The 14500-nt window shown below is 33.6% G+C and overlaps 1 protein-coding gene across 7 annotated transcripts in view; it reads right to left on the bottom strand.

Annotated features, from left to right (window-relative positions):
- Positions 1 to 5885: 5885 nt before the first annotated feature.
- LOC105335761 (neuronal acetylcholine receptor subunit alpha-7) overlaps positions 5886 to 14500 on the bottom strand; it is a 30522-nt gene continuing 21907 nt past the window's right edge. For 6 of the 7 annotated variants that reach the window (XM_066066266.1, XM_066066271.1, XM_034457181.2 and 3 more), the window contains 4 exons: positions 9699 to 10153; positions 9095 to 9181; positions 7895 to 8016; positions 5886 to 7589 (listed from right to left, as the gene is read on the bottom strand). In XM_066066266.1, coding sequence (XP_065922338.1) covers positions 7173 to 7589; positions 7895 to 8016; positions 9095 to 9181; positions 9699 to 10153 — 1081 coding nt within the window. In that variant the 3' untranslated portion in view covers positions 5886 to 7172. Of the gene's footprint in view, positions 7590 to 7894; positions 8017 to 8961; positions 9046 to 9094; positions 9182 to 9698; positions 10154 to 14500 lie in introns of all 7 variants that reach the window. The other variant, XM_066066269.1, reaches the window with a different exon arrangement.

The raw sequence follows: 14500 nt of genomic DNA, 5'->3' as shown, positions 1-14500 counted from the left end.
AGCTGTGAGCGGAGTATAATCAAATTATATAAAAACAAAAGCAAAAAAAAACCCATCACCTAATTCCTTCTGTAACTTTTTTTCTATGTATTTGCAGTAAGGTCAGAAAAATAAATATTTGATCAAAAACTTTTATAAAATCAAATCTTTGAAATAAAATATATAATATATCTAATACATACTTTACGAGAGTTGATAGAGCTGGCAATTATTAACTGTCCAATTTCTGCTCCATTTTGTTCGTCTGCAGTGAATTATGACAGTTTTGACAGGTGTGATGTATTATTTAAGAGATATATTAATATATTTATAAAAACTAAATTACAGTACAAATGAAATACACTTAATGCAGATAACTAGAACATTACACAATACAGAGAAAAAAATTACAATACAAATGGAAGAGATCGAATGTTAGAATAATTGGCATGCTTAACAGAACTTGTTTTACATGAATTCCTTTACAATATAAGAAACTTATATGTAAATTAAGATTATCATCCCATTGTCTTACCATCGAAACTGGCAGATATAACAATGTTCCATTACAAAGACGTTTATGTCCTCTATGTACGTTAGATATAGAAGATGAATATCATTTTATATTGAAATGTCCCTATTACTGTAACTTAAGAGAAAAATTCCTTAAGAAGTTTTATTATATTAAACCCTCTGTCTTTAAATTAATTCTATTATTGTCAACACAAAATGTAAAGGATTTGTGCAATTTAGGTAAATATATTAAGAATGCTTTTGTAATCAGAAAACTTCATGTATAAACTTGCCTTTTTCAAGTGACCAGTATATGTATTATAACATGTGTATATTAATTGTATATGTCTATGAGCTGTACAGCTGTTGACTAATAAACAATACAATACGACATATATTGAAGTACAGATAATAATAGTATGCATACCGACACTTCGCTACGTCATGTTCTTCAATTTGAATACTATCCTTAATTGTAATAACAGAGAATTTTTTAATTTTAAATCATGAATTGATATGATAATATCTAATTTTGATTCATTTTTTTTTCATTCGTTTTATTATAAAGTTTTTATTATTTAAAAGGGAGAAATTGTGTTTAGCATTGTCTCTTAACTAAGACTTTAATAAAATGGTTTTGGAAAGTTTCGTTTTTCCTGCGGAAGACTCAGAGTTAACCTTCCTTTGTAAGACCTCACGCAACAAGATCAATCGGAACATCGCTCGGCCTTTTCCGTCAAGTCTAGACTTGACGGAAAAGGCCGAGCGATGTTAGGATTGGCAACAAGATACAGAAGTTAAAATGGCTAGCCAGTCATTCAGTCCTGTTTAATTTTAGTTTTCTTTTGTAAAGCAGTTATAATTTTATCATTTTTTTTCCAGAAATTGTTCTACTTTTAAACTTAACATATCGACCAATATTGAATATACTATTGAAAAGGGTTGTCAGTGGAAATCTTCTTTAATTACTGAATTGAATTGCATAAAAATAGTGTAGTTGATTAAGACAAACGTATAGATGTACAAAGAGTTTTGTTGTTTTCCTGTCATTCATTATTTGAAGCAATGTCAATTAACGTGTGAGCATGCGCTATGTGAACTTTTTTTTTTACATTGGAATATTTTTGTTAAAATGGCAATGGTCGATGAGATGCTCTTGCTTTTACCAGTTTAAAGTTATTTTTGTTGTTCCCCAGACTTTTTAGTTTTCTCATTGCTTCATTGGTTTCTTATGTGTCGCACTGTTACCTTACCTGTTAAATTTATAAAATAACATTATTTATTTGAATGAATGGTATTTACATGTCTATTCAATTTCTATTAAAAGGGTTAAGTTTTTCTATTTCTTCGTGTCCAAATGAACATATTTGATTTAGGTTTGGTGCAGAACGTTTTTAAAATTCAGATCGCATGATATTGGAATTGGTTATACCCTTAAGATTTTGATGTTTGATACAATTTTAAATTCAAACTAATGCTACAATGCTTTAATGATATTTTGGCGACAAAGAATATCACGTTATGCTACCAAATCGTGTCCAATATTCATATAGTTATTCATAGATATGTGTATTGTCAATTATACTAAATAAGAACGACCTATTCTATTATTTAATTCAGTAAACTCGATCACGTGGCACTAACTAGGGTTAGTCAGTTTTATTTACTCTCATATAAATATTTTCAAAACAATAATATATTTCTCTCTATTTTAAAACTCTCTCTTAATATGTTAAATACATTAGAATAATGGAATAATATTTTACATGTTTCTGCTAGGTTTAAGAAAAACTGCCCAACTTCATATACACTAAAACTAGTATACTTGAATACTTACCTTTGTAATTGTAGAACTTGGATGAAAAAAATATCTACTTCAAATCTCTGTAAGTGTTGAAAGTATCTTTCTTTTGTAGCTCACCTGTGCTGAAAGCCCAAGTAAGCTTTTCTGTTTCCCTTTTGTTCTTACATTTTTTTACTTTTATTTCAACCGAACTTGACTCAAAGAATTCTTAAGAAAACGGCATTAAAGTTTGTTAAAATACAAGGCAACACCCTTTTTTGAGGAGAAATAATTTAATATTTTTTCGAAAACCTGTTGACATTTTTCAAAAATCATCTTTCCAGACAATATATTAAAGTTGTGTGGAAATATCCTTTGGTAGTGTAAATTCCAATTTGTAAAGTACAGATCATGATCCCTAGAGTTATGATTGGGGCCTTAACTGGGGGGAGGGGTTTATTTTTTTCATGGATATAAACCGAGAAATCATTTAAAATCTTCATTTAAACTATTTGGCCAGAAAAGCTTAAACTTGCTAGAAAGCATCCTAAGTATTGTAGATTCAAGTCTGTTTAAATCATTATACCGGGAAAGGGAGTTGATTTTTGCATAGGGATAAACAGAAACAAATCTTTAAAAATATTCTTTAAAAAAAATATTTGGCAAGAAAAACTGAAGCTTGTGTGGTAGCATTCACAGGTAGTTTAGATTCAAGTTTGTTCAATCATTATCCCTGGGATTTGAGTTGGGCCACAATAAGAAATCAATTTTTAAATCTTCGCCTTGAGAATTCGGCATAGGAATCTATTTAAAAACTTTTAAAATATTTTCTTATGGAATACAATTTTTCACTTTATACATGTAATATCATTATGTATCAGAACATCATAATTTAGGTTTGTTTTTAAAAAAAAGTTTTATAACAAAGATCACTTTAAAAAAACAAAAGTCAGTCAATGATAAGCAAAGGAGTATGATGAGAAAAAATTAAAAAACTCTTTTCTATTTAATTGTCCTTATGTGTTTTTGACTAGATAAAACTAATTTGATTAGAGTTGTGGCTATTGTTGCTCAGGTAAGTGAGTTCTTGGGCCTCTTGTTCTTTAATGCAAAAGGGCATCTCAAATAAGATATCCGAGTTATTTTAAATCTTTTGATATTATACAACTGAATTTTTTCAAGATTAAGCAAAAAGAATACAAACACACATTTTTACATTTATTGTGTAAAATGTAAACTATTAGAATGTGTAAGAAATTATTCATAAATTCAAGTTTTATTTTGAAGTAACATAATCATTTAAAGTAAATTCACATTAAATGATTTTTTTTTCATTCACTTCTAACACAAAATTCTACTCGACACTCTTTTGGCATCCTAAATCATTAATCGCACTTTTGCAACAGGAACAACTGTTAACTTATTAGGTAAGAAACAGTAAAACATATTTCTGGAGGATTCAATTAACAAAATCAGTTATAAGAAGAGGGAAGATTCCATAGACCAATCCACACTTTAAACAAGAGGCCCATGGGCCACATCGCTCACCTGAGGAACAATAGGTATGATAAAGTCAGCTTAATGGAGTCATAATAAAAACAATCTGGACAATGTACAATAATACATGTAGATCCTGTATCAATAAAATCCATTTTCCCCCCTTGGAACTGGGATAGCCCTGATTACTGCCAATATTTACAAGAGCAGACTTTAATTACCGCTCCTGCACATGTATAGGGACTCAACGTTACGCAGGCAGGGATGTCCGCACACCTACGCAACTCAACAGGTACCAACGTTAACGCAAGCAGGAATGACCACACACTTGCGCCAACAGCTCAACTTAACACAAGCAAGTATGACCGCACGCTAGTATTAATGCGATACAGGGCAGGAAAGAGCGCACACTCTGTGTCATAGGTTAGAAAACACGAAGATTAGATAGAGCAGGGATGTCCACACACTCAATCTATCTGTAACTGTTCAAGTTTAACCCCAAACAGTCGGACATTGTAGTGCAAGAGACACTGTCCCTATATATGTGCCGGCCTAAAATAATTCATAGTATCTAAAAATTGGAAATCTAAAATAAACTAACTAATCCGGCCTAACCAAAAACTACTTATGCAGAACAACTTATATACATTGAATATTTATCATTGTATAAAAATAATCATCACAATAATTGGTTAACAGTGGATGCATTAATTAAAATAACCAAGAATCAATAAATCAAGGGCAATAACTCAATACAGTAATACAAAAAGATTTTAATGAAAAAATAGCTGCCTGCCTCAATTTTATAGTCATATCACATGTTGAGTATTGCAGTTTTCAAAAAGATCCTTTTCAATTGTTTATATATGGGATATTTAGCTGCATCAAACTCTGAACCTTCTTGTGAGGCCGAAGAATTGTCCTGGAGCCAAAGTCTTAACAATTATAAAGAATCATCTTGCTGATCCGTTTCTAAGAAGAAGATTTTTAAAGATTTGCTCTATATATTCCTATGTAAAACTTTAACACCCCCCCCCCCCAATGTGGCCTCACCCTACCCCCAGGGATCATGATTTTCACAACTTTCAATCTACACTACCTGAGGATAATTCCACACAAGTTTCAGCTTTCCTGGTTTATTAGTTTCTGAGAAGAAGATTTTTAAATATTTACTCTATATATTCCTATGTAAAACTTCAACCCCCATTGTGGCCCCCCCCTACCCCCGGGGGTCATGAATTTCACAACTTTGAATCTACACTACCTGAGGATGCTTCCACACAAGTTTCAGCTTTCCTGGCTGTTTAGTTTCTGAGAAGAAGATTTTTAAAGATTTACTCTATATAGTCCTATGTAAAACTTCGACCCCCCATTGTGGCCCCATCCTACACCCTGGGGTCATGATTTTCACAACTTTGAATCTACACTACCTGAGGATGCTTCCACACAAGTATCAGCTTTCCTGGCTGTTTAGTTTCTGAGAAGAAGATTTTTAAAGATTTACTCTATATATTCCTATGTTAAAACTTCAACCCCCATTGTGGCCCCACCCTACCCCCGGGGGTCATGAATTTCACAACTTTGAATCTACACTACCTGAGGATGCTTCCACACAAGTTTCAGCTTTCCTGGCTGTTTAGTTTCTGAGAAGAAGATTTTTAAAGATTTACTCTATATATTCCTATGTAAAACTTCGACCCCCCATTGTGGCCCCACCCTACCCCCGGGGGTCATGAATTTCACAACTTTGAATCTACACTACCTGAGGATGCTACCACACAAGTTTCAGCTTTCCTGGCTTTCTGGTTCTTGAGAAGAAGATTTTTGAAAATTTCTCGAAATTTTTCATTAATTTCTAATTATCTCCCCTTGAAAACGGGTGTGGCCCTTAATTTTCACAACTTTGAATCCCCTTTGCCTAAGGATGATTTGTGCCAAGTTTGGTTGAAATTGACCAAGTAGTTCTTGAGAAGATGTTGAAAATGTGAAAAGTTTACGGACAGACGGACAGACGGACAGACAGACAGACGGACGGACAGACGGACAGACGGACGACAGACAAAATGTGATCAGAATAGCTCACTTGAGCTTTCAGCTCAGGTGAGCTAAAAAGTTATCATAATGTCCTTTGGGCGCCATCTTTGTGGGAAAACTCATAGGTTTCTCACCGTTTCTCACGTTTTCGTTTTATATTTTGATTGCCCCAGGATGGGACAACCCACACATCGATAGAATACATTAAATTCAAAGAGATTTTATTACAGGAGGCTCAAATATTTGTTAGTATAGATAAGGAAACATTTTGGTTTAACCTTTTGACTCCGCAACGGGAAACAACTTTTGCAAAGTGTGGATTGGACTATTGACCATCCTTTTTAAAAGTTTTCTTTGACAAATCATAATCAAATTGATAATCATAACAATAATTGTTGTATTAGTTTTCATTAGCATGTTGTTCTTTGACCATTTACATTAATTCAACAACGAATAAATTCTCTCACATTCTTAATTTTTGTTTGTCTTCATACATACTATAATCACTACTCAGAATATATAATTACGTGCATCGTGTTAAAATTAAATGAATGAGTGACTTAAATTTAATTACACTCTCATGAAAACTTCTTTTCATCATTGCATATAACATGTTCAGATTATAACAGAAAAAGACAACCTATCAGTGTGAATATTATTAAAATACTTTGTACATAAAAAATAAACTTTCAAATAAACTGGTGTCGACAATGAAGCCATCATGAACATCGAAAGATTGTCAGAATAGTGATCGCATTAGAAATAATTTATATAAATAAATGTTTAAGTTGTCTGGGACAATAAAATATTTAAATCAAAAAAGAAAAGAAATAATTTATTATTGCTCTTATTGTGTAAGCAAATCTAGGAATAAAGTTAACACTTTTTTATATAATTATATTCATATTAGGAACAATTTTTAAAACTTAAAATTAATTCGAATTTGAAATTAAATAAACCAGTGGGCAAATATATAACTGACTAAACATCATATTAAAATTATACCTCTTCATATTTTTATGTAAAACTTTACATCTAGGTAATCTTATTTTCAGTTCTAAGTTTTCCTTATGTTCAAACGGATGCAAAGCAGACATATTTTTGTGAAAACGTCTTCCTAATACATACATCAAAATGAGTCAAAGGAAATAGATGAGCAAGACTATGTGTTTTTCCTGTGATAATAACTATTGGTATGATGATATTTACAGCCTTATGAAGCATTTGATGACTCAGATGACGTAACTCCGATGTATGACATTTTTAGAACAAATGCAATATGTTAAGAACAGGTTGAAATGATGGGGAGCGATTGCTTGCGAAGAACCATTATTGCATTTCGTGATGTTTAGGTGAAGGTTTTAATTCACTTTTCTTCGATGTCACTGTCAAATATAATAGGTAGCACAACCATTAACGAAACAATAATTGTCGTAATATAAATGATAAAGAAAATTCGATCGAAAATCAACGCAAGGACTTTCCACTCCTTTGCTATTTTTTCTTTTCTATCTTTTTCTTCCAGCCTCTCTTTATAAATTTTTATAAAGTTCCGAATCTCATTAACTTTTGTATGAATAACGGCTAGTTCGTTAGAGCTGTCTTTCTGAACTGTAATCAGCGTTTCACTGGACCCTTTCCAGTCATTGGTAAACTTGCTCCCATCACCATTCACACCCATGTAGCGCCTGGAGGTGGTAGGGCAGGTCACGTGACCGTCCTCCATGAAAGGTTTGACAATGTTGTCCATGCATAACGCTCGTGCGATATACGTAAACATGACCTAAAACAATAAAATCAAATATAAAATCATTCAACTCATCACATTGATATACACTATATACAATTATATTTTAACTTTTAATACATTTTCACATCTACAAAGAGTATTTTTTTAAAAAAAGAATCTTAGGTTCATAAAAGGGAAGAGCGGATGTAAATTGTCATGAGCATGCTGACGAAGCTTAGGGTCTAGAGCATGCGCTAAGGACTCGAGCGGTATAGATAGAAAATGTACAATGAACAATAAATGTCTTGTCGAATGATGCGTTGATTAACTTAGATCTGTCAGCATTTTTCGATACAAACCTTCTTAAGCGTCTTGGGAAGGTGCACCGGGTACCTGGTTCCGGTGACGGACATGTTGACAACAAAAACGCATAGGAATGAAGACATTGTGATCAACACCATGTTAACACAGTAATAGGTACCTGTAAGTAAAGGAAAGGGCAAAGTTAGTGACATGTTCTCAAAAAAAAATTTGAGTCTCAACGAAAAAAAACCTCAGAACACCAACTCCCGACATAACCTACCAACATAATTTGGTCTTAGGTTTGACCCCATACCTGAATTTTCCTCAGAAAGCAAATGGAATAAAGTTGACATTTTCTACTAATAAAGGTTCGAAAATGGAAGACAAACATTGCGATTGGCTATTTAGAAACGTTATAAACTTATTTAAGAAGCTTATTCCGACACGTATTTTTTTTCTCTTTTCAAAAAACTTTTGAGATTTTATTTTAGCCAGGATAACATTTCTATTTCAGTGACGACATTTGGTGCAAATCATATGAAAAAATAACAAAAAACTCGTTGACCATCAAATATGCAGGCAGAACAATGCATTCAATAACTCTATTAAGTTTATTCACTATCATCATACAAGTTTATGAAAATGTATACCAAAAAAGAGTTCAAACGTGCAAATGAAACTTTCATGTTAAAATAGCCTAAGGTTTTACCACACAATTTGTGAACTGTTAAACTACTCTAGAGGTTGAAATTGGCAGAGACCATGAAACATGGAAACAACAACTCTGACAAATTTGTAAAAAAGGTGTAAAAACGTGCAGATTATGTTCACGTCAATCGTGTTCTATCTTGCTCATAAAACCATTTTGCGCGCATTATTAGCCTTTAAAGGGTTCGACAGAATACTGAATAGAAGCTCGAGGCAAAGATATAGTTTACTTTTTTCAAAATGGTTTCATGAAAGATGGCCACTACATAGACTTCACTCTTCTCCCGTTGTGGATGTAATACATTCCCGTGCCATGAGCAACTTGTTTTTGCGACGCTATAATTGCCAAAAAACTGGGAAGTTTTCTGAGTCTCTATAGCTGCTACGACATTTTGTGGACAACATCTAATCTTACCTAAAACTGGGGACGTTTCAGACGGTGGTATATTACGTTGGAAGATGGACAACAGAACGAAGTAAGCCATGAATATACTCATTCCTGTAGATAAAAGACAAGACAGATGAAACCAAGACGAATACGTGCTTACCTATAACCGGGAAGGAGGTGGCAGCGGGCGGTAGGTTGGCCTCAAAGATAATCAGTAAGATAAAGAACGCCATAAAAGTGCTCATGCCTAGAAAGAAGGAAATGGTGTTAGTGAAATAAGCCTACATGGAGCACTTCTGAGCTCCAAAAGAAAAAAGCCACCCATTAGCTTTAATAATTTTACCCGAGAAAAAAAATATTATTTAGCGTTCACTATTAAAATTAATGAAGAAGAGTTGGGAATCCCTACTAGCGAAGGATTTGCAAACCATCTAAAACATAAGTATAAAGAAAATTGATTATACCTCCATGCATACTCATAATGATTTTGTGTTCCCCTTTCTCACTATGATAAGCAACATTTACTGATATGATAGAAACTGCGTGCAAATGAGAATATTACAATTTCAGTGATGTTCGATTTGTATGTTTCATGGATCAGAAATGGGATATATAAAAGAAGTATGCAAGAGGAAATTGTGTGTGTTCTTAATTGTAACTTAACTATTCAACCAGAATTTAAGAGAACTAATCAATTTTCAAATGAAAGCAAACATATTTTTGAAGAATTTTCCTCTTCATTTATCTCAGGTTGAGGACCTTACCCAGCGTAAGTTTGGCGGGAGATTCTGCTGGGATCCAGAACAAAATAAGCGTCAGTGACGTCAACAAGACACACGGTAAAATGAGCGTGTAGGCATAAAACGTCGCCTTTCGCCGAATTGTAATCCAGAATGTTAAGTCGATAAAAGGCTCAGCACAACAAGTATATCTTTTCACATTTCGCTTTGCGACGGCTGAAATTACATGCCAGACGTTACTTGTCTGAAACTCGCTCATGTCCATCTCTTCTATATCATTTTTGAAGTATAAGTCTAGTTGTAAACCGTCGTAAGTCCAAGATCCGAATTTGAGGTGACAGCTTTGTTTATCGAAGGGAAAGGCTTTCACGTCAATGTCGCACGAACTCTTGAATACAGCTTGTGGGATCCATGATACACCCCCGTAACTATCAACGATGCAGAGTGAGTCTCGTCTTTCATGGAGACGTTCATCAGCACTACAATATATAATATACATGTATGTTCTAGTTTTAGATTAGTTAATTACGATCTAAAATCATTATCATGATCACACTTACATTCCTATTATTGTATATTGTACAATTTCAATTGGAACGTGTTGTTGTAATAACGAAATTTAACAATAAGACCACAAGTTAGTCTTTGTCTTTTTTATTTTCAACAAAAGCCCGTTTTTGTTTGTTTTTTTAAGGGGGTGGGGTTTTTTGGGTTTTTTTTTTAGATAGGTGTGATTTTTATACCCGCACTTTCTAAAGAAAGTTCGGGTATATTGTTGTTTGTCTGTTCCGTCTGTCCGTACTTTCGCAAACTGAACTCTCGGAGTTTGGAATATGTTTAGGAATATGTTTTGGGGTGCCCTTAGATGCGCAATAAGGTTTCGGAAATTTCAATTTTGTCTTGGGGGGGGGGGGGGGGGGTCTTTTGGTGGCTGAAAAATGACGTTTTGTTTGTTTGGTTTTTTTTTTGGTTTTTTTTACTACAAAAAATCTGGTTTCAAATACGTCAACATTTTTTTGGCAGTAGCCAAATGATATTCTAGAATATGATTGGGGTTGTCATTTTGAAGTGTGATCAGGTTTCAGATTTTTTTTTATCACGGGGATTGGTGGGCAACAAAAAATGACGTTTTTTTTTGCAAAAAAAAGTTTAGTTCACAGAACTCCTATTACATCTTTTGGAGTAGCTACATCATCTCTTTGGATATGATAGGGGTTGTCCTATAGATGTGCAATAAGGTTTTGAAAATTTAAATTTCATCCAGGGAGTCAAATAGTAGCAGAAAATTGACGTTTATCACTCCAAAAACCTACATGTACACCCCAGAACTCCTTTTTTGACTTAATGTATAGACACATCATATCTTGCGATATGATAGGGACTGTCCTTTAGATGTGCAATAAGGTTTTAAAGATTTAGATTTCATCCAAGAAGTCAAATAGTAGCAGAAAATTGACGTTGATAACTAAAAAAGAACCGTTACATTTACACTTTTCTTTATTGTCGAATAATCATTTAAAAACAAAATATAATTTGGGGTCTAAAAAGTTTTAGAAACTGGTGAAAAATGTTTTTCTGAAAAAACAAATTACATTACACATTGCATAATTGACAAATGAACTATTGAGATATGATCAAAAGTCACATTTCTACCTGGGGATCAATAACTAATATTCATGTTAAAATTAATAACAATAATTGATTCTACTCCCCCCCCCCCCCCCCCCCCCCCCCCCGACCAATCAATAAATAAAGATTCAGATTCAGTCTTCCCACATTCTTACATGTGTACAGTAGCAAATTTTAAATCATTTCTTGATTGGGTTTTTTTTCTCCCAATGCACATTAACATTTTGGAAATTACTAAATTTAACGTTTAAGATAAACAAAAACAAATGAAAAAGAAGATATGCATGTGTATTTGCCTATTTTAGACAATTATTGTAAAGTCTTTTGAAGAAAGCAGGGTCATCATTAGGCTAGGAATTACCCGAATGGGTCAAACACTACATATGAATAAGATGAAATACTTTATTATTTCTAGTTCTGGAAAGCCAGGGTGTCTCCAAGGGGCATAACCTATTAATACCATTTGATGCACAATGACACAATTCAAAAAGCAAGAATAGATACGGTTTAGGGATGGGGATCTCAAAAGTTATCGAAATATATAGTGTATCATCATTTCCTATTTCAGAAGGGGTGGAGGGAGTTTAAAGACAACACCTGCATGGGGGTCATGTACTTTACACCATTTGATGCATCATAATTACATTTGAAGATATTTTGCATTTTCCTGCTTCATGGGGTCAAAACAATCCCATAGGATCATGGCCTACATTGTATTTGATGCATTATGATACATTAAGAAAGAAAGACCCCTTCCTTCCTATTATATATCATTTAAACATGATAAGTCTCTACACTTACATACATGTAATACACAAAAATACAAAATTATCACAGGGTCAATATGAGTTCAACTCAATAGTGTAAGTCTGACAATTAAAATGACAGAAACTGTACAAATGCGAAAGGATATGTAACGATGATAGGCTTATCTAAATAATAAAAGATGATGTACAGTATGCTTGCAAAGGGAGATCACTTATTTAAAAAGTGAAAGTAATACTTGTGTACATACCGGTGTCTCATAATATTGTGCTACTATACATGTATTATGTTTACCTAAATAATTGGTCAACATCATAATGATAATCCAGTTAGAGCACAATATGAATCCCTTTAGCTGATCATCACAATAGAAACGTTTATGCATGTTAACTAATCTTTTCTGCATATGGAAAACACATGCCGGTATGTACACCACGTGAAACGCATTTAACCAACGAGCTGGGTAAAACTAGTACCCGATAATGCGACCTACTGACCTGTGTTGTGTACGTAACTTCAGACAATTACTAGTATCAGTTATTTGTAACATGCATGTATTTTTAATGACCTATTCTTCAAAAAACCCTTGCACTATTTGATTAAGTTACATGTAATAACTATGTAAAGCACACATTTCAGCTTTGAGGTGGTACAGGACACTTGCATATTGTGATGTATACTCCCTACTAAAATAAACAATAAAGTATCAGTTTAATATTTTCCCCCAAAATAGTGTTACCTAACAGTGAAGCGCAATGGGTTAGAGCGTTTACATGTCTCTGAGGGCATTGGGATCCGAGGTGTATTTTTGGTAATACTACATTATGTATTGTTCTAAATGAATTTTCACAGGGGGGGGGGAGGGTCTGGACCCTTCTCTTTCACCCCTTCTCTAAATCTGTGCGCACCATGATGTACATGTAGGCACACAGAAGCCAATCTAAAGCAGGCAACCGCAGAGGTGAGGTGGCATAATTTAATTTTGTTTGTAATAATCATATAGGTCATCGTACTTTCTATGATATGAAATTGTTTAGATTATTGATTAACTTAAAATTCACATGCAAACAGTTTAACCCCAAATTGTACATAAAGTGCCGCTCATGTGTATTTTCATATGGTAAGGGATCTCATCCTTTCTGAAAATTTTAATTTTTAAATATATTACTGGAACTTTCATGTGACCTTCATTTTTACATATACTGGTACAAAACAGTGTTATTTAGGGGCAAACACTTTGTGCGGGTATTACTGTCTAATGACAGCATCTAGTTTTATAATACTTTCATGTTAAATACTTAAATCTGATTGGTTAGACGCAGTTGGTAATTCGTTCTATTACCCTCAGCGTTAGCAACACACTTGGTAACACAACGAATTGTTACATGTGCGTAAATTATGCGTGTACGGCTTGCCGTATAATTCACTTCATTTCTATATATAAGCAGTAATATTTTCTTTAAAAATACATGTAAGACATTCAGTATAATAAAATAAAAGTGCCTGTTTTGGAGGGTAACTGTTGAAATTGACATCCCGAGAAACCATTGTCAACCGACACGAAGGGTAACTGTTGAAATTGACACCCCGAGAAAACCATTGTCAACCGACGCGAAATTTCAACAGTTACCCTCCCAAACAAGCACTATTTATACATTATATTTGGGTTTGTCCTATTGCCGTTATTTATGAAATAAATGGAGAGCTAAAACAAGCTATTTACAGCGTGATACCGCCTGCTTACTCTCATGTATGTTCCCGATTCAATCTCTTATGCAGTAACGTGCGTCATTTAAGTTAATTTGATATTGATAATAGACCCGAACAAAATGTACAAAATACGCATAAACATTCGAAGTCAGGTACAAAATCATTTCTTCACGAACCTTGGATTTAAAACCAGTCTTTACGATGATTGAATACTCATGATGAATGAAGATATCATAAAAATCGTGCAGGATATACTAGCGAAATGTCTATAAAAGTTTTCTAAACTCTGCTTATTTTTTGGACCAATATAATTATCATTGTTTTTAAATCTTAGGGGAATGGCTTAAAATAACAATGTTATTGATAAACATTTGGCCTATTTTGGACTTTTTCTTGCAACTATCTAATTCAGACGGAGCTGGGTGTCTTCCGATTTGATCTAAAACGAACAGTAATGAGCAATATTTGCAGAAAATCACTTTATTGTCGAAGTTTAATCGCAGCATCCAAGTCTGAGCTTGGCGTCATTTTGGGTGATCACGTCTTTGCCCTAATGGTTGAACAGCGCTGTTTCACGGCCTTGTAGTCTGCCCAGTCGAACACTCGGGGATATTAGATGCATATAAGAACATTTGCAGTTTTATTGATGAAAGCTAATTCTTTTATTGCATGGCTTTGAAAACGTTCCCGCCAGAGCGCGTTTTATGATTCCTTGTGGAATT

Source organism: Magallana gigas, chromosome 7 (assembly GCF_963853765.1).
Source record: "Magallana gigas chromosome 7, xbMagGiga1.1, whole genome shotgun sequence".
NCBI classification, from domain to species: Eukaryota; Metazoa; Mollusca; class Bivalvia; order Ostreida; family Ostreidae; genus Magallana; species Magallana gigas.
This window is presented reverse-complemented; position numbering and strand designations above follow the sequence as displayed.